Raw genomic sequence first — 22,348 nt, 5'->3', positions numbered from 1 at the left:
ATGACAAAATATATAGAGAGAGACAATGTATAGGGGCGCCTAAATTTTCTTTGCCTTGGGGCATCAGATACTCTCGGACCGGCCCCTGTTTCTCTGGTATTCTTTTATTATTTTGGAGGCAGGGAGGTAGAACATGAAACTCCTGCCATTGACAATCTTAACTGTATTCCCATAGCATACTAGATGATATGTGTGTTATTCCTAATCCTAACTACCAGTTACATTTTTTGTGAGTGTCTCCCATCCATGAAAGGTTGTATATGTATCAGTACCATGGGTGGGCTAAGGATTTTTTTTATTATTTTATTTATTTATAAATAGTCCAGAAACTCCTCTAGGGACCCAGAATGGAACTTTTTCAAATTTCTTTCATTAATTAGTATGAGACTTTAGTCTCGCATCGCTTTATGAAATTCATCTTCCACCTAAAGACCATCACAAGCATCCATGCCCACAGGGACATTCGAACTTGCAGGCAGTTGATTGGAAAGCAAATACGTTAGCCATGTCTGCAATTTACTTGTACTGTATTTACTTGGATGCTCCATCGTCAATTTTCCTGAGTTGTAGGATTGAAATTGAGTTTCTTTTATGGTGAAGTATACACTATGAAAGACTGACTTATTCGGGAATCGACTGAAGAAGAGGCCTAAATAGTTTTCCTAGTAAATAAAGCTGCTAAGTTCTAAAGGTAGGATTCTTTGGTCTTTACCAATCGAAGAGCAAATGCCATAGCGTCGTGATCTATTGATGCGCTGTTTCTGGCGGAAATTGGTTGGAATCTAGTATAAGTTCATATAAAATTGCCACTCAGTACAGTCTGTTTTATTTCCCCACTGCATTCAAAGAAAATTGTCTTAATCTTTATTGAAAAATAGTTAGCCTACGATCTCAGTGTTAATTAGTTCTTAATTATTTTCTGATTAAGAAATAAGTTCTAAGTTTGTCAACAGAGTGTGCTAGTGGTAATTTGTATGAACTTTTTTCACTTTTATTTTTTTATTTGTTTCCCAACAAACAGTGAGATGCAGAGTGACCATGTCTAGTACTTTCGTACTAGATCTAGTACGTTTTATAAATTTTTAGTGTTTTAGTACGTTCACCAACAGATTTAGTACTTTTCCCCTTACGAATAGTAATAATAATAACAACAACAACATGAGAGTTAGACATATGAGTTGAATATTTTTCTCTTCTCTTCTCCCACCTCCCCATATGTCACATTCAATGATACAATAATATGATTTCTCTTTTTTTCCTACCCCTCTCACTGATCGCTACAATAATATGATTTCTCTACTTTTCCTACCCCCCCACGATCCCATACTCACGCAATCACTGGCATTAGCCAATGAAAATATATTCTTTGCTGTTCAAACACTTCTCGAGCGTTATAAGAAGTTCAGTGTTTTTATTAATTTTATTAACAAAAACTTGTGTAATTCTATATCGGAAATATTATTTAGATTTTACTTTTAAACATGGACAAGTGACAAGAAAAACTTTCTAAATTTAAATTTGATTCTGATTCTCAGGGGACAATGAGTGCATGAGTCAGTGAAGTACATAAACGAACTATTGAAAGTGATGATCTCAATGCCAGCCCTTCCAATTCACAAGAAACCACTTCTCACCCAGGTAATTAATTCAAATAAAAGAGAAAGTGATGATAGTTATGATTCAAATTCAGGTTTACAAGGTTCATCTAAAAAGATGAAAAAATCATATAAGCAAAAATTCAAAGAAGAATGGTTGGAGGATCCCATTCTTAAATCCTGGATTTATTCACGTAAAAGTAAAGACACACTGCTTATTGTAAATTTTGTGATATAAGCATTAATGGTAGCAAATGTTTATTGATTCGTTATGCAAACACTCCAAAACACTAGCAGAATGTAGAATCTAAAAGAAGCTCACCAGGTATAATGTCATTGTTTAAATCCAGTTCCAAATACTAGTCGGAAAAATAAATTAAAGAGGCAGAATTTAGATTATGTGCATATGATGCAGACAGGTCCCTTCTGTACAGGGGTACAAAAAACCCGGGCGGCACAATTTAGGGGCGATATAATCGAACACGTTCATAAAAAATAGGGAATAAATAATACACTGAACAGTTTGTGCATATTTGTTACCTTCGAATGTGAGAGATTTCAGTGCGGGGCTGAGTCGCTGGGTAGTTAAATAAATGGTACGAGCTTCAACACAACTTACTTTAATCACAGCTCAGCACAGTGAACAAACATTCTAGGAATTTCTTGAGTTTTCTTCCTGTGTCTCACTCAGGATTTCTCCATGAGTGCAGGTCACAAAGATGCCTCCAAGATCTCGATCTTGAGCCTCTCTTCCATGTTATATCCATAGATTTCACTAGTGGATCTTCTCATCTTGTAGGTGGTCTTCCTGGTTTTCTCTTTATTCTTGTCAGGTGAATATTCTATATGTCCATCTATTATTCCTGAGTCTGGCTATGTGACCTGCCTATATTATACTGCAGTTACCATATCTTTTATGCCTGATCGCTTGCTTAGTTCTGTGTTTCTAACATGTTCATTTTGCTGATGTTACAAATCCTACGTTCCATTGCACGCTGAGTTATTCTGAGAGTCTCTTCTTCTTTTCTTGTCGTGTTCCATGTTACATTATAGGAGGATGTTTGTTTATTATATAAAAATAAGGTTTTTTTTTACTATTTGCGTTTTTTCTTTATTTTAATATACATTCCTCTTAATGTGCAGTATAATAAAAATTATTCGTAACGTGTTATTGTACTTCGGGATCCTTTAATTTTTAATGGAAAGGGGGGGGAGGCACAAAAATTTTGCACTCAGAGGCGCAAACGAACGGAACTGCCCTGGATGACGAACACAATCTGCTTTTGTGGCTTATAGATACCCTTCCAACTCTATTGAAAACAATTGTTCATGATAATGAAATTGCTAAGAAAATACAGTGTGGACGCACTAAATGTAACTATCTTATAAAAATGCTTTGGCTGTAGATTCATGTAATGAAATCTCAAAAAAAAAAAAAAACTCCTTTGATGAATGGACTCCTTTTGACAAAAGAAAAATTGAAACATTCATCAGCTACAGATTCTACTATTTCTGAAGAGTTAATTAATTTAGCAAAATCTGATAAAAATAATGAATAAATACTTCCAGTGTTTTTCTTGTGGGTGAGAACCCCTGTATATATGTAAATAGCATAATAACTGGAGATTTAATGTTACATTATTTTAAAACGCTAAAATGAGACTAAAAATTATATGGTAAATTAACACACATGTGAAGTGCTAGAGTTACAATTGGGACTTCAGTTATGATGATTGACAACTGCAGCTCTTGGACTCATTGATGACTACAGTGAGGTAAGTTTGACTTTTTTTCTTTTCATGTTTGTTGTACATGTGTTAATTTAGCGGTTTTACATTGAGTTCATCTATGATAATAAGATAGTAATACCGTAAAATGCCATAAATAGAGTGAAACGAAAGCAAATGAAAATTTAGAAATTTAGTACTTTTTTTTTTTTTTCAGATCTAGTACCTTTTTCCTGCATAAGTTAGTACGAAATATTTTTGCTCTGTGGTCACCCTGGTGGGATGAGGTGGCTACGATGTTCCAAATAGTCAGATAATAAATTAAATGCAGTTATGTTGCGCGAATTAATTGCAAGGAAAAAAAATTACATACATATGAAATTATTTTATTATTTTTACATTTATTCTGACTTAACACAAAATCAGAATCTAACTTCCTTAGTTATTAGGCTTGGCACTAGCAAAGCATGCTTAGCAGACAACATTCCATCCACACACACAAAAAAGAAATCTTTGACAATGTGATTTTGTAATTATGATTATATTAAAATAAAACTTATTATATTAGTAGGAAAAGTTTTTACTTCGCGAAATACAAATTGTCTATTATTATTATTATTATTATTATTTAATTTTGAAGTAAAAAAAAATGCAAAAGTTAACAAAAAAGGGGGCGACTGAGAACTATAGCCTGCTCCTTTCTTTAGTTGTGACTTGTGGCTTTTTTCGCTGGCAATATAATGACAGCTCTGCATGGTTTTAATTGTCTTCGCTGACTTGAGGAGCCTTTTCGATGCTTTGTTTTCCCATTTCAAAACTAGGCAACTTATGGCGAAAACAAGTAGTATTTTTCTTCTTCCTGAAGAAACTTGAATTTTTAATTCATTGACTCAGCAAAATCGACGTAAACACCCAAGTACATATTATTATTGGTAGAGTTAGTAACCGCCTCTTTCATAACACGGGCTGTGGAAAATTGGTTGATTTAGCTATGGTGAGAAGCGAGACGAGCTGACTACTGTTTTGTTACTTATGGGGCTTTAGTATTATTCTAATACAATTCTAGCATTAGTACACATCACGATCAGTCAAAAGACTTTTAATTTGTCAGTTCTTACCAACTTTTTTATTTTTATTTTTTCCGATTAAGCGAGATCATAATAAACCGGTATTTCCATTTCAGAAAATTTGTTACTAATATAATTTTCTCGTTAACAAATCTAAATGAAATGAAGTCATCACGTTAATTACAGCATTAGTTATCACTTATCGCAGAAAAGTCGTACACAAAGTTGATAGATTTTCTTATAGCGTAAGTACTAGAATTTCAATAGATATTTTTCACATCTTGATGCTACGCATGTTCCTTAGGATGTTAATTATGTATTGTGTATATATATTATAAAATCTATCAGTGTAATTAAAATATGTTCACATAATGGTTCATACATATTAGCATTCTTTATATAAAATCAGATAACAAGCAGCAATGAGGGGTTTCTGGGTTAGGAATTTTAGTTTCAAAGCACAGAGAGGCACTGGCATATGTAGAATATTGTGGGAATTTATGATGATGAAATCTTATTAGTAATATTAAGTGATTATATTAATATTTATCAACAAAATAATTATTACTCCAATTATAATTTTTGTTTAGGTTATGAGTGACGTGTTTTGCAGGCTGTTTCAGAAATGTTTTATTAATGCACAGTTGCTTTCTCATTTAATGGATCCAGTTAGAAAATTAGTTGCATGTATTTTAATATATAAATGCATGCATTGGAACAGAATTTTCAGTAACTGCCAGCTACAAGACTTTTAAAATTACATGTGTTTTCTCATTCAAAGCAACAGGAAAACACAGTGTAGTGCCATATTATGAATCTTTTACTAGTTTTCACATTAAGGTCATTATGCATAAATGAGCTTAATGCTGGTTTTAGCTACAGTTGCTTATTTGCTATATTGAATTGAATAGATTGGTATAGTGGGTGGATATGCCAGTTCTCGCTGCACTGGTTGGAGTATGTTTTGACATTCAGGCTGAAGAGATGCAGTACTGTACTGTACTGTACTAACAGAAGTAAGTGCACCCAAGGAGTAGGGTAAGAGATTTAGACAATGAAAATGAAACACAATAAAGGATAGGAGTTTTTCAAAACTTCAGCTTACTTGCTTTCATCTTCCAAATCTCCTTTATTGATAGTCCACTAGGACAATTACACAAGGTGAATAATGTCAGGCTTTTTCAAGTGGAATTTTTTTGCCTGAGGATAAAGGTCCACAGCTGAGAATCCAAAGTTATAATAGATCAAAGTTATATTATTATTGCAAATATAAGTTTATGAGGATAAGATTTCTGCTAAATAATTAGATAAGGCAACAGTTTATAGAGACATGCATATTGGCATCATTGAATTTCTTCAGAAATGCAGAAGGGATTTCTTCACATTTTTTGTTTAAGATTAGAGATGTTGGCCTCATTACCAAGTGGATAGCATCTCTGCTTTCACTAAGAGACTGCAAAATTCTGATCCATGGTCTGTTACTTGGAGGGCAGAGACACGATCTCAGTAGTAGACAGTTTGTTGCCTGGCATGAGATCACCACCCTTCTTATTGGAGACCTGAAGTGGTTTTAAAAGTTATATATTTGGTTTCTAGAGCAAGGTTTCTGTATTATCAAACTATAAGCTCACCCATACTGTCTTCTCAAAAAACCTCTCTAAGAGCCAACTCACTGTTCTGTATGTAAATATAATGACAGTGTCACTGTGGTCCACAATGCTAGTGAATATATTAAAACTGCATGTCTTACCTAGAGATTACATTACTTATAGACTTTTAGATTATGATCCCACCAACTCCCAGATAAAAATAAAGTAAAAAGATGACTCAGAAATATGATTTCCTGAATTAATAAAGAAGGTTAAACCTTGTAAGTCTTCTCTCCCATGTATATATATATAAACAAAAATCCAATGATAAATGGATTCAAAAATAGAAGCGACATTTCTCAGAAAAACATCTGGATGTACAATGTGGGATTAAAACAAATGGAGAAAGGTTGCAATCCCTGAATTTAAACCTACTAAATTATTATATAAGTAAATAGAAACAAAAATAGATCATCTAAATTGAATGGGCAAAATCAGATTACCAAAATTGCTGTATAAATATAAAATAAATAGAACAAGAAGAATTGGAAAAGCAAGAAAGCAATGGCACAAGACAGAACAGACCACTGGACTTTACATTTATGATAAGACCAAAAATCCATAAACTTAATACCCCTCTCCTTCAGAATTGCCAAACAGTTAGCAAAATCTACTCTCTCTCACTGGCAATACCTCTCATTATAGAAACATTCTGCCCATTTCAAATCTTTACACCAAAATTTGATTTTAAGCAATATTAATAAGGTCAATTTTGACATCACTTCTCTTCACCACTGTCTTTCTTGCTGACCCTTTATCATTAATTAAGGTTTTCACCCCAACATCTAATTGCTACAGTTTTCCTGTCCATGCTGATTACTTCATTCTTAGAAGGGCAAAATATAGATAGAAGTAAGGGATTCTCACCTCCCTTCAGTGTTTATGGGAAGATTTTAAAAAACGTGCTCTTGACACAACTGTTCTTAAACCTTCTATCTGGCTAATATACCTTGATGATGTAGTCTTTATTTGTCTACATGGCTTACCATACAATGAGACGCATTTCTCCTATATCTCAGAATCTGTTAATTGTGACAGAGAGAGATAATAATAATGCGGTCTTTAGACACTTTTTTTCCCCCCACAATGTACAAAAAGCCATCTCACATCAGCAAATACATTCACAAACTTCCCCTTCCCCACCACCAACAAAAATATGTTTAAAAAAAATAGTTTACACAGTTCTCAACCTATGTTCCAACCAGACTTCTTCCCTCACAGCTGAATTTAACCATATTCATCATATAATGGCTGCAGTTCTAACAGAATGAACAAAATATTTGTTCCTCTCTCCATGTTATAGTCCTCTTAAACTTATGGTTTATAGCCATGTCATTAGTATTTTTTGTATCTTGTGCAACTCAGAAAAAAAAAATCTTGCTACTTGTCTTTTTACATATAAACTAGAAAATCTGGCAATATCCATATCAAACAATATAAGATATATCTTCTACCATAATTATGGTCAAGTGATGCCTTGAACATAATTATAGACCATGTCTTGGACAAACCAGCATAGGAAAATCAGCCGTGCTTCAGGAAGTACAAACATGAGAAACTGTTTTTGGAATCAGTTTTTTTTTTTTTTTAAACAAAAAAACACTGTTAATTATTATTATTATTATTATTATTTGACACCTCCAGGGAGTCCAAAGACTCATCGAGGGAGAGTGTGCCAACAGCATCGAACGATTGGTCCCCTTCCAACAACTAACCACACTCCAACTTACTTAACTGAGCCATTAGTAGCAGAGGCTCTACCAATCGACCAACCTTTAATACATATGGTTGTGTGAAATTCTCCAAGATATGGGGAACCATAATTCATAAAACTATGACTTTAAGAATTAAAACCAAGACCATCTACCAGTGTCCAGTGACGTCACCATGTACTAAGACTTTTGAATTAATCACTGCCACTTGATTTATTTTTGTTGCTTGTGTGCGCTTGTTACACTCCTTGCATTATTGTTATTATGTGACACCTCCAAGGAGTTCAAAAACTCATCATGGACTACACTGCTACACACACACACATCTCACCATCTCCTCTCCTCACTTAATTCTCATGCTATACACAACTACCATCAACGTCAACACCACCAACAGTCTTTTTTGTCTCTCTTTTTTTTTATATATACTGGTAGATCTCTTTGTGAAAAAGAGAGAATATTGGATTCATTAAAAGTTGCTGAATTCAATCCATTAAAACCATAAAAATTAGCTTCAGCCAGCATTTAAACCTAAATACAAATAAATATACAATTGCTGGCAATCTTGTATGGATGGAATTTACAATAAAAATAAAATACATAATAAAAATTAATGAAATTACAAGAAATTCTTTGCATTAAGGTATTTTATTATTGGCTAAAATGTCGGTTTTATTTACTCAAAAAAAAAAAAAAATTGGAATGTTTTCTCAAATTGCACTTGTATAGGCTATTATTGATCAGTAAAAAACATAAACAAGAATTTCATAAAAGAGACTTTATTCCAGTTATAAATTACATTCAGTAGACCATTAGTTTTGTCAAAATTTCACAGACTACTTTGGTATATACACACTGTCAATGCTTGATATTATAGCACATTGTAAATTACAAAATGAAAATATTATACTTAAAAGCACAGGTAAATTATGACCTCTGCCAAAATTCACCTACTTCTTACATTTGTGCCATGAGAAAGTGGATCAGATTCTATTGATATACATTGAATCATTGCAATTTAAGATAATTTCCATTGTAGCTTCTCAGAAGTCTGATTTCAGTGTATGGATAATTTAATTTTGTCTCCTCCCAGTTTGTCTGTGTTGGTACTGATGGTGTCCTTTGGCTGAAAAGATCTAGATTCAAATCTAAACTAGGATACAAAGAGCCTTTATAAGGGCCTGTGAACTGAAAGCAAATTAACTGGTGTCACACAGCAGTAGTAGGGTTTTTCAGATAAACTAGCCTATAAACACAAGCAAAGTTGGGATGAACTATAAAGAGTAGAGCAGATGTTGTGGCCTTACAAGAAGACTTGAATATATTGAGTAATTGGGCTTGGCAGTGGGGATGCCAGTTTAATGTTGCAAAACGTTTTGCAACATTAAATTTAAGGTTTTAAATTTTGGGAAACAAAGATGGGATGTAGAATTTACACTTGGTGGGGATATATTGTTGGAGGTAGAGGAAATAAAAGATCTTGGGGTGATGGTCGATAAGGATCTAAAATTTAGAGGACACATTGCCACAATTGTGAGGACAACACAACAAATTCTGGGAATGATGCAGAGGACACTGACTTGTAGAAGTAAGGAGATTCTTGTTCCGTTGTATAAGCTCTGATTAGGCCACAAATGGACTACTCTGCATGGATTTGGTCACCTGGTTTACAAAAGGATAAAGACATGTTGGAAATGGTCCAGAGGCGACTGACTAAGGTAGTTTCCGATCGCTGGAATGTCGAATACTAGGCAAGGTTGAGGAAATGCAATGTACAGAGTCTAGTGGATAGGAGGAAGATGGGTGATGTGATAGAGACCTACAAGTTAGTATGGGGGGAGGTGTTATAGGATCAAGGTTGAAGAGGTTTTACAGAAAACGATGGAATATCAGGGGAGAACACGAGGTCATCCCTGGAAGCTGCATAAGAAGGGTGTGAACAAGAGAGTGCAAAGCAGGTTTTTTTGCATGCAGAGTTGTGAATGATTGGAATGCCTTGCCTTGAAGTATGGTCTTTGCAGAGAATTTGAATGTGTTCAAGGCACAGTATGATGAGCTGTGTATGACAAAAGGACCTCCTAGATGAGTCTCTGATTCCATGGGGTCTTAGGTAATAATAATTAACAGACATACATTTGACTTGCTGACTTTGTTGGATTAGTATAGTATCTGCACTTTTCAGTTGGCAGTGGATTCAAGTTTCACCGCTGCATGGATGTTTGTGAATTTCTTTTGATGGTAGATGATTTCATCACCCATAATAAATTTAGTTTAATCCTTTATCCAAGTGTGTGCAAACAAAGTTTACGCCTGAAAGTATCTTCAGGACTGGGGAAAAGTGGTAAACACCAGGCGATTCCTTGGAAAGGTGGAGCAAGCTACCAACATTCCTATCTCAGTATCTCCCACAATGCAAAACACATCTCCTTGCAGCTATGTATAATGTTATGCATTAAGGCAAGGGCCACTACCCAGACTAGTTTCAACCTTTATTGAGGTCTCTTCAGTGGGAGCCAGGCCCAAGTTGGCCTGGCTATCCTATAGGAAGAGATGACCTTGCTAATGCTTCTGCCTTGGTATCTAACCAATCTTCAGCTAGTATTAGAAACCATTCCATACCAACTGGCTGGAATGTACAAGTATAATCATGATGTTAATATATATATATAGATAGATACTTGTTGGCCCAATGTATTTCTACAACCAACAGATAACACTAACAATAGGACTCTAGCGTTGATGTATAAATTTTTTTTTTTTTTTTCACCAGAGGTCAGGCCAACAATTGTTGTAGTGGTTGGTCAGTATCTTTAACAAAGTAGTTTGATTGTAGTGTAGCTTGTTTTCTGTGTATAGTTGTATGCTCCAGAACTTTGACATAAAGGTCAAAACGTCAAATGTAGATTTTAGTTAAATTAAACTAAAGTTTTTATTCAAACACAGTAGTTGTTTCCATAATTTTCAAAAATGCATTTGGATCACTGTGTAAGCTTAAAAGAAAGGAACAAGCAATTCAAAGAACAGGAATTCAAGGTACATACAACAATTGGTTTGCCAATTAAAAATGTTGCCATGTGCTAGAATAATAATATAAAAAAACTATTTTAGATAATTGCATAAGATGAGAATCTGAAACTTTTGGGAAACATTTGTTATAACCACGAACTATCATATCAGTGCACTCGTTATATTTTCTTACATATCGCTTTTGTCGTATCACAAATCTTTGCTTCCAAGAATGAAGTGAATTTTCTTTATGTCCTTAGTCCCCATCTTGTGTTACTTTGTTAAAAGTTGATTGACTAATGTTTTTAAAATTTATCTGTATTGTGCTAAAGTGCCCTTCAATATTTCTGATAATTTTTCAAGCATCCAGTTTTGTTTTAGATATTATATTCAACTTTTTCCTCTCTCATTATTTTCCAGATGTGAAGTTCAACAAATATTCCCAAGTTTGGTTTTTGAAATTTTTTAAAATCTTGTATTTAGGTATGGAAATTACCTTCATTTTTGTCCATTGCTTTAACAAAGTTTTTCCTGAGACCAGTGGTGGCCCGTGAAGCTTTAAGTGGGGGTGCTGTCTATACAAAATAATTAAAAAAAAATTCTTTTTTTCCTAATCAGTAACCAATTTATTAATAAATCTACAGATTTATTTATTAATAAACTGGTTATTAATAAACAAGGGCCGCCACTGCCAGAGACTCAGTTCAACTCATTGTGACAGAAATATTTTTTTGGATCAACATGGATATCTTGAGCTTTGTGTTCTATTTCTGGTAAAATCTTGTGAAAGGCTTTATTTTCTTGACATAACATTCCATCATTATTTAATTGTTCTTTAAACACACAAAAAAAAGCAGCAAGATTTTTGATCCACCTTGCACAGCAGTAATGCAATTTTAAACTACAACAACTATTCCATTGGTAGTTCTTATGCCATATTACTTTCATCAACACATACATTTTGAAGTCTTCTTCATATTTATTATGCACATGAGAGCAAATAAGAAAACCACTTCTATTTTTAATGTTTCTGATTAAACAGATTTCTGTTGGTGGTAAAGAGTGAATATTTTGGGGCTATCAGCAGTTGTTTATGCAAAACATGTATGCCACAATGAAAATAATTATTAGTTATTAATCAGATATTTTGCTTTATGTATCATAAAACATTAGTGTGAGTTGAATTATGAAAATGTGACTGATGATATTTTCTGATGTACAAAATTAAATATTTGTTAATAATAAATAATTGTTATTTCATTGTAGCATATATGTTTTGTATAAATATGGAAGCCTCGCTGATGTCTTTATCCAAGAAAATTTCAACAGTTGTTGCAGTTTCTTTAGGGTATTATGTAATCCTTTCATAGTTAAGTATATTTTGGTGGTTGCTCTATATATGGAGCAGCTACAGATAATTTCACAAAATTATCCTATAATTTGTGAAAACCTTAATAGTCCATGCTATTGCATAAAACCAGAAGTGCTCTTTGAAAGGCAGCATACAATTGAAGTTATATATGATTACCCACTGCTAATGTGTTATAGTCTTGCAACCTTGGGAGACACAAAAAAACAAATAATTTCTGAATCCCATCCTTAAATAATAACCTTCACATCATAAAATAATACAGTACCATTATGGACTTCCCATTGTTTATAAAGATCTTGGTAATATGTTTCATTTATTTTAATGGTCTTAATTCGCCACACAAGAATAATAAGAAAATTATTTATATTTATTTAACTTATTTGCTGTATTTTGTTGGTGTTATACCAAGAATCTTCAGAGCATAAAAAACAGCAACAATTAGTTAACAGTGGGAAAAGTTTAAAAATTATAATGAACAACACAAGGAACTAAAGTCCAAATTGGCACCATCTACTGTTGGATAATTGGGTAGATCATGCTTCAGTAACTTGCTCAAGTTTTATAACAAGGTGACGGCTGAACTGGATAAGGGAAATAGGTTTACAGTGATACTGCTGGACCTGGCAAAGGCGTTTGACAGGATACCACATGGAATACTAATCCGTAAACTACAACATATGGGAATGGATATAGGGTTGGTGAGATGGATAGGTGGTTGGTTGATGGAGAGATATTAAAGAGTAGTTTATTCAGGAGTAGAGTCCAAAAGATGGCCTGTGACTAGTGGTGTGCCGCAGGGTTCTGTTCTTGGACCACTGCTGTTTAATCTGTTCATTAACGATATAGGGAAGGATCTAAGTGGAACAATTCATTTGTTTGCTGATGATGCAAAGTTGGGTAGGACAATAGTGAATGCAGAAGATGTCAAAGTCTTGCAGATGATTTAGATAGATTGGCATTCTGGGCTAAGGAGAATGGATGTCAATTTAATGTGACAAAATGTAAGGTTATGCATTTTGGGGTGAAAAGATTAGCAGCAGTATACCACATTGGTGGAACTGTACTCCAAGAGATTGATGAGGCCAGGGACTTGGGAGTGTTGGTGGATAGGGAGATGAAGTTTAGGGGGCACATTGCAAAAGTAGCTAAATCAGCTCATCAACTCACTTGGTTGTTGAAAAATACCTTGACGAGCAGAGACAAGCAAGTTATTGTACCTCTGTACCAAGCCTTGATAAGACCTCATCTCGACTACTGTGCCCAGATTTGGTCACCTCGGTTCCTTCTTGATGGGGAGGAGGTGGAGAGGATCCAGAGGCGAGTGACTAAGATGATAACAGGTCTATGGAATGAACCATATGAGAACAGGTTGAAGATTTGTGGGTTGCAGAAACTAGTTGATAGGCGGAAAAGGGGAGATATGATTGAGACATTCAAATTGCTAAAGGGATTCTATAGGATTAATTCAGAGGATATTTTTGAGATCAGGACTGGTGGTGAGAGAACTAGGGGACGCTTATGGAAGCTGCGAAAGAGTGTGGTTAGCAGGGGTGTTAGAGCTGGGTTCTTTACTTTTAGAGTGGTAAATGAGTGGAATAAGCTGCCATAGTCTGTTGTGGGTGCTATGACGGTGAACGAGTTCGAGGCAAGGTATGATAGATACTGTGAGAATGTAATCGCATAGTTGTGTGGACATGATGTTTAGGGCCTCCCTCGATGAGTCTAAGGACTCCTGAAGTCGCCCGAAATAATAATAATAATAATAAAGAAAGAGTTAACAAATATTAATTTTGATCTTACAATGACTGTATCACCGATTTTTACAGATGGTAGATTGATACATCCATACTTGTTGAGGTTTGGTGAATGTTTTAAAGCCACTGCTGATTCCAAAAACAGTCTCTCTCTCTCTTACTTATAATTGATCCTGTGTAAAGGGGTATCCAAAACATGGTCTTCTAGTTCTGATTTGCCATAATGTTGGTGTCAAATGTATTTCTAATGTTCTCTGAGACAGATGTCAATGGTTCTTCCTATCTGTCCATAGTACACTAAATCACAAGTACATGTCACTTCATATACTCCTGAATACGATAAAGGAGAGAGTGTGTCCTTAGGTGAATGGATGAGGGTTGCCAATTTGATGTGCTTTTTAAATGTGATTTAAAAAGCACATCAAATTGACCATGAGCAACTAATATTTATTAAGCACTGTGGGTATCCTTTTGGATGTGCCCTGAATGTATGGTATTATTAAGTTTTGCCATGATCTTGTGTATTAAGTGATGAATAGGATTTGAGGGGGGGAGCAGTTAGTATTTTTTCTTTTTCTTTTTTTTTTTGTTTAGAGATCTATCTATTAGCTAAAAAAGTGGTGCAGGTGGCAGAACGGATAGCTCCAGCTCTCTGAGTTAGTGTTTTTAGGATACTATATTGTTCAGCTAGACGAGGGTGTGATTGTTTGTGCTAGTATGTGTGAGTTTTCTATAAACAGAAAAAAATAACAAACCATTAGAAAGGCATGTGACTAGTGTATCTAGGAAGGGTAGACAGTTATTGAGTTTCTTCTGCAGTGAAGTGGATTTTAGGATGTTTTGCATATTTAAATGCACTAAAAAGGTATCTGTTGTCTGGACCATGTGGCCAAACAGCAAACACCTCATCAACATAGCACAACCAGACCAGTGGTTTTAGAGTGGGTGTATTGATTGCTTGGTCTTCTAAGTGTTCTACATAGAAATTTGCCAGAAGGGAAGAAGGAGGGTGGGGGTCCATGGCTGTCCTTCTTGTTGTTTGTATATCCTCCCTTTCCATGTGAAATAATCAGCATGTATTGTAAATTTATTCTGGGTGGCTATATACGGAGTGCCCCAAATTCACAAACTAGATACATTCCTACCCCAATTGTGGATAGTATAAACAGTCCCACATACAAACTTGCTAAATTACTCTCCCCTCACAGGTAATACATCCTAAAAAATTCTGTTCATTTCAAAAGTATATTAAAAGACCATATTTTTTAAAAGTTGAGACATAATGATTAGTTTCAATATTACTTCAGTATTCACCAGTGTATACCATTAACTCAGATCCTTAATTTATTGAAGTCACATTTTCCCTAGACATATTTGGATCATTCAGATTTACAGTACATATACTGGTTGTTTCACATGGAAAGGGAATCTATATACAAACAATTAGATGGAACAGCCATGGCCTCCCGCTCCCCTTTAGCTAATTTCTACATAGAACACAAAGTAATCAATACAGCTACTCTCGAACCAGTGGTTTGGCTGTGTTATGTTGATGATGCTGTTTGGCAGCATAGTCCAGGCACGTTAGATACATTTTTAGTGCATTTAAATAGCCAACACCTTAAAATCTACTTCACTCTGGAACAAACATCTTAATAACAGCTGCTGTTTCCACTAGTCACATGCCTTTTTAATGGTTTGTTATCATTTTCTGTAGTTATAGAAAACCCACACATACTGGAAGATATTTGAACAAACAATTACACCATCATCCAGCTCATCAACAGTAGGGTATCCTAAAAACATTACTACTCACAGAGCTATTCAGTATCATACAATACATCCAAGGCACATCTGAAAAGATATCCAGAGCACTTAATAAATATCAGCTCCTCTCGACCATTCAATATCATACAGTACATCCATGGCACATCCGAAAAGATATCCAGAGCACTTAATAAATATCAACTCCTCTCGACATTTAAACCATACATCAAATTGGCAACCCCCATTTGTTCGCCTAAGGATAAATTCTCCTTTATCACATTCAGGAGTGTATGAAGTGCCGTATACTTGTGACCTGGCTTACTATGGACAGACAAGAAGAACCATTGACATCTGTCTCTGGAGAGCATAAGAAATGCATTCAGCACTGTTGTTGTGGCAAGTCAAGACTAGCAAACCATCCCTTTACAAGGATCAAACAGGGAAAAAAAGAGTGCTACACAGAAGTCATAAGTCAGAGAGAGACTTTTTTTTTGTAATCAGCAGCAGCTTTAAAATATTCCCCAAACCTTAACAAATATGGCTGAAGCCAGTTAGGACTTTGTTCCTTGTGTTGTCCATTACAATTTTTAAACTTTTCCCACTGTTAATTAATTGTTGCTGTTTTTTTATGTTCTGAAGATTCTTGGTATAACATCAGCAAATTTATAGTAAATAAATTAAATAAATATTAATCATTTTCTTATTATTTTTGTGTTGTGAATTTAAACCGCTAAAATAAACAAAACATGAACTGCCAACACATAAGCCTTTCTACCTGATTTTAGTAACAATGTAATTTTTTTTTTAAACTACATTTAACTCTCATGAGAAACCGTAACTTCCACTATATACACATACTTTATATTAAACATAAGATAAATTTTAGTATATATTAATGATTTTCATTTTAAGTTATTAATATTTTTGATAAATATGAACAATCCTATTTTATTTAAATTAATGTATTTAAATACTTGATAACAGCTGGGTTGTTGTCAGTCCAAGTCAGGGGTTACATATCTACCCCACATTGGAGGGGAAAATTTGGAGCAAATCGATGAGTCAGAAAGTGGCGAAATGGCATCAAACACTTTACAGACACAGTTTCCTGCAGCAAATTCTCAACAAAGAGCAGGAAGTAATGCAGGTTAGTCCATTTCCTTAAAAGATCTTTTTATTTCTCCTAATTCATAGAAATATGACAAAAGATAAATGTGGTCAATTTCCTATTTTACAAATCAGATAAAAAAAAAATTGACATTTATAAAAAATTTAAACCTTTATAGTAGTGATACTTTGAATTAGTAAAAAAGGAAAGATTTATTAAGGAAGTATTGCAACAATAATTCTTGTAGATTTTATTGCAATAATAAAATTACACTATAAAATTATAGTAAAATTACAATAATTACAATTATTTTACTATAATTGTAATTATTGTAAAATAATTCTGTGATTAATATTTTTTGTAAGTTTCTTAAAGCATTTATCATTACTTAATTTTATAATATTGTATTAGTATGCCAGATTTCCAACCTTCTTGTGACTTCTTAATTATCATACCTACGCAGCACACTTTCCAATGTGTGTCTCATGTATTGTCATCTAGGCAGTACATGATACATATTAACAAACTAGATAAAACAGAAGAGAAAGAAAATATGGAAGTGAATTAAAACAAAAATTTAAAAATGTATGGTAGATAACAAAAGTTAAAAACATTTGGAATCTTATCAAGGATATCATAAAAGTAGCAGCGGAAAACTCAGTTGAGATTCAAAGTAAAATACAGTATAAAAAATGATTTAATGAAGAATGTGAATTGGCAATAAAAAAATAAAATAAAGGATAGAAGCGTTCGGCTTAATAACCCAACTGATATTCATCCTGCTTAAGAGAAAGAAAGAAAGCAACAAGGAATCCACTAAAATAATCTGATAACAGAAAATAAATTTTTTCTATAAAATCAGAAACCAAAACCACTTGTCAATAGTAATGGACATACATTAGCCACTACAGATGAAATAACAAACATGTGGAAAAAGTACTTTAACAAACACCTAAACTGTGATGAACCTTCTTAGGAGTTTACAGTTGACAAGTACAGGAAAACCCCGCTTAACACGAATTCGATATGCACGATAATCAGTTAGCACGTTTGAGTGAAATGATACCATTTCCAACTTTAAGTGAGTGATTAATCAGTTAACACGTTTTTTTTACATTAAGCGAAATTTTATGTTGCCAATCTGCAGCAAGCAGTAGCACTTATTAATGTAGTGGCCAGTGGCACTCAGCATTTGATTCGAAGCTCTCATCACAAGTGCATGTGCAAACTCTGTTTTCTTGCTCACTTTTCCTTCATTATGCTTTAATTTAGATACCTATAAGGCTTTATTATATTCAAACCCCCCCCCCCCGATATGGAACCCCCTGGATAATGAAGATGTGAGAAACTTGCTTGATTTCCATTCAGAACAGTTAAACAAAAATGATATATTCTTCAACTAGAACAACAGCATGCATGTGAAGAAGAAGATAAGGAGTGCGAAAAAGAAGAGAATGTTATGATTAAGAAGCTAACTGCAAAAGAACTTGAGCTAGTTTTCAATCATAATCTAAGAAAATTTTGTTTGATGCCGATCCTGATATGGAACGAAGCTTTGAAGTCGCCAAAATAAAGCTATTGCAAATTGCATGATAAGATGAAAAAGTTGAACATGATTCAGACATCTTTACTTTATTTTTTTGTGAAAAAGTAGCTCAATCAAATGTTTAGTCACTAAATAAAAATTTAAGCAACTGATTTTTATTAACTTTGATAATTTTATCCTCTAATATAGCTTATAATTTTTTATTTTATTTTACAAATTTATGCTAACTGATGGATGAATTATAATCATTCCTATTGGTTATTGTATTTGCTTAACACGATTTTGCTTAGCACGCATTAATTGATGGATTAATTAATCGCATTAAGTGAGGTTTTCCTGTATACAGAATACTTGTCATACCTGTCATCCAGAAATATTTATGCTTTCACTAACCAAAGTATTCATTTTGCTTAACAGAAAGAAAGAGAGCAATAAGGAATCCATTAAAATAATCAGATAACAGAAAAGAAAATTTTTCTATGAAATTAGAAACCAAAAAACAGGTCCACATATGAAGACCACAATGATCATAATCATAATAATCATATAAAAACAATTCATAGACAACAAAGCACCATTTACTGATGAAATAGTAGCTGAACTTATTTGGGAAAAAGGAAGAGATTTCCCTCAGAATAGAAAGAAGCACTAATCATTCCAGTATATAAAATGGGAAACAAAAATGAATGTGAAGGCTACAACATTTTATCTAATATTATACTAAAATGAATCTTACCTTATGCTGAAGAAAATATAGGTGAACATCAAGGAAGATTCTGAAGAAATAGGTCTACAGTTAACCAGATTTTTACACTAAGACAGATACTTGGAAAAAAATGGGAATATAATCAGCTGGTTCATATTTTATTTATAGATTTCATAGATATATGAATGTTATCATATGTTGAAAAAGCATATGATAGTATTCACAGAGAAGGCCTTTGGGGAGTATTAGATGACCTGGGAATACCTCATCTTATGAGCCAGTTCATCTAATATGTCCCAAAGGCCTTCTCTGTGAATGTTAGTGGTGCAAATCAAAATTTGCACCAATGACAACTGAACCATGGTATTAGCTAATGGAATTAGATCAAAACCTTTTGATATTAAGTAAAGATTGAAGCAAGGAAATTCCCTTTTGCACATCCTTTTTAATTTAGCTTTAGACAAATGTATTTGAGAAACTGTAAAAGATGACACAAATAGAACAAAAATATTGAGATATGCAGATGATATAGATATATGCCTGGTTGGAGAAAATGCTGAAGACATTAAAATAACATTTAGAAAATCAAAACTGCTGCTGAAAAACTAATATTACAAATCAGCCGGGATAAAACTGAATATTTAAAAGTATGCAGAAATCAATCAAAGATGAAATGACCAGTTTACCATTGATAACTTGAAATTTAAAACTGCTGCTTCTTTCAAATATCTTGGAACACTGATTACTTAAAATAATAAAATTTGCACAGAAATACAAGCGATAATATGTTCTTGCAATAGATCTTATCATTCACTACATAATTTACTATCTTTGAAATTCTATCAAGCACAGTTAAAACAGAAATATACAAGACAATCATTAGATCTGTTGTTTTATATATAGAGCAGAAACCTGGAGCATAACAGACCAAGATGCGAAAGTTTTACAGATCTTTGAAAAAAAATCCTCAGAAAAGTCTGTAGAGCTGTAAGAGATAATACAACAAGTGAATGGAGAATAAGACATAATCAAGAACTGTATGAACTCTTTAGATCTCCATTTCTATCTGATGAAATCACGGCTTGCAGATTGAGATGACTTGGACTTGTGGAAAGATCGAGTGAAGAGAGAAGAACTAAACAAACATTAAAGATGAGGTCTGATGGAAAGTGACCTAGAGGAAGACTGGTAGTTTCTGGAACTCCATGGAGGCTTGGAAGTAATACTAATGACATCTAAAAAGACTTAGCTGAGACGGGAATCCTGGACTTGACTGAAAGAGCTTAACCACGCTACCGGCCAGGACATATATATACGTCCACATTTCCATGGATGCGAAGTGCATATTAAAATTGTAATACCATTGATATTACATTGAAATTTATGATGGATATGAAGCTTTTGAGGGTGCGTATTTGATCTTTAATGTCGGTAAGGTGGGTTAAGAGAGAAAAGAATGGAAAAATTCGGTACTTGCAGAAAAGGACTGTAGAGGTTCAGCAAGATAAGGAAGAAGGAGGCAACATAATGCTGTCTTCCCCCTCACACTCAGAATCATCAAATCACCACACATCACATTCAGCTGTATTCTTTCTGGTATGACTATACAATGATAGCCTACTTTCCAATACTTGCTACATAAACAAAATTGAGTGAAGAGAGAAGTAAACAAACATTAAAGATGAGATCTGATGGAAAGTGACCTAGAGGAAGATTGGTAGTCTTTGGACTCTATGGAGGCTTGGAAGTAATACTAATGACATCCAATCATCATGCTGAAGATTCAGAACCATTATACTCCACCGTTTGAAAGAAGAGAAACTGTTACACATTTTTTCCCCCCCAGGATATTTGGCTGGTTATTTATTTTTCAGGCTTTTCTTAAGTGGAGTTTTTTTTTGTAATGAATGTCGCATGAGGAGGACATGTGTATGTTGGTGTTTTGTAGGGGAAAATGTGTATTATGAGGGGGCAGGAAAGGTGGTAGGTGTCTTTTGGATATGGCAAGCAGAGTTTTTTTTAGGTGATGATTTTTTTTTTTTTTTTAAGTGGATATGTTGGGTGAGTGTTTCTTGAGTTTGCAGGTGTTTTTTAAGGTTGGTGTCTTTGAGCTAGGGATTGCAGGTGTTCGAAAACTCACAGGTGGAGATGTTTTCAAGCTGGATAAGATAGGTGGGTATTTTCAGGTGGTAATGGTGTGGTTGTATGTCAGTTACCTAGCGACGTCATTTTCAGTCATGTGCCAAAAGGTTGGGTTGGTGTTTTTGAGGTCCACAGCAGGTGGGTGGGTTAGTCTTCGAGGGTTACAGGCCAGAAGTGGTACATGTTTTTTGCATTTCTGGTATTGGATTTTTCATGTTTTTTGGTTGTTTATGTTGAAGGGGTGATTTCGTTTCAGTGACCTTAAATGGTTCAGTGACTGTATTTAAGTTAAGTCACTGCAACCGAATATACAGCATGAAATATAACTTATTAGTTTTCACAAGGATAATATAAGTTTTTTGACTTCAACTTTCATTATGCATAATATAAACAGTGCTCAAGCTTAGGCAGAAATGAACTTAGAGAATTTCTTCACTGCAACAAAAAATAGACAATTCTGCAGTGACTTAACTTAAATACAGTCACTGAACCATTTAAGGTCACTGAAACGAAATCACCCCTTCAACATAAACAAAAAAAAAAAAAACCACCCAAAAACATGAAAAATCCAATACCAGAAATGCAAAAAACATGTACCACTTCTGGCCTGTAACCCTCGAAGACTAACCCACCCACCTGCTGTGGACCTCAAAAACACCGACCCAACCTTTTGGCACGTTGGAAATGACGTTGCTAGGTAACTGACATACAACCACACCATTACCACCTGAAAATATCCACCTATCTTGTAGATAGGCTTATATGTTGGTTACTCATAACTATTAATTTTTCAGGAAATGAGATTGTATACTAAAATATTAACTATAAGAGACTTTAATTAATACTTTCCTCTATACTCTACTCTTTTACTCTGTATAGATCTGAAATCTATTCATCCTCAGAATACTGTTTGTTTAGGGCGTTGGATCCAAAATATCCTTAAAAAATTCTTGATGTTATTGGAGAGCGATTTGGTTGATAGTGATTCTTTCCTCCCAGATTCTTTTCCCACAGAAACACTGTTTCAGCTCTGTCTTCAGGTACTTCCATGGCCACTGTGAACTATCAACTTCCTCTCTCTCTTGGGACTGTTAAAACAAGAGTAACAGCTGCCCAACATTTCTTTTCATGCCAACTGCAAAAACACACTGTCTTCTGCTCCTGTCTTATTCTTTCTACCTGTATCCTCTGAAACAG

General features: G+C 34.1%; 1 protein-coding gene across 7 annotated transcripts in view; it reads left to right on the top strand.

Annotated features, from left to right (window-relative positions):
- LOC150094318 (cytochrome b5 reductase 4) overlaps positions 1-22,348 on the top strand; it is a 266,376-nt gene that overhangs the window by 66,843 nt on the left and 177,185 nt on the right. For 3 of the 7 annotated variants that reach the window (XR_016550236.1, XM_090411976.1, XM_090411975.1), the window contains exons 1-2: positions 4,050-4,316; positions 16,634-16,796. Coding sequence is in view for 6 of the 7 variants with exons in the window: in XM_090411976.1 (XP_090268102.1) it covers positions 4,314-4,316; positions 16,634-16,796 (166 nt within the window). In the remaining variant the exon portion in view is untranslated. Of the gene's footprint in view, positions 1-4,049; positions 4,635-16,633; positions 16,797-22,348 lie in introns of those variants that run through there. The other 4 variants (XM_090411979.1, XM_090411980.1, XM_090411977.1 and 1 more) reach the window with 2 other exon arrangements.

The sequence above is a fragment of the Typopeltis vanoorti genome, chromosome 22, assembly GCF_054136105.1.
Source record: "Typopeltis vanoorti isolate ZY-2024b chromosome 22, IOZ_Tvanoo_1.0, whole genome shotgun sequence".
In the NCBI taxonomy this organism is placed as follows: domain Eukaryota; kingdom Metazoa; phylum Arthropoda; class Arachnida; order Uropygi; family Thelyphonidae; genus Typopeltis; species Typopeltis vanoorti.
Note: the sequence above shows the minus strand (reverse complement) of the source record. Positions and strands in the feature narration are given on the sequence as shown.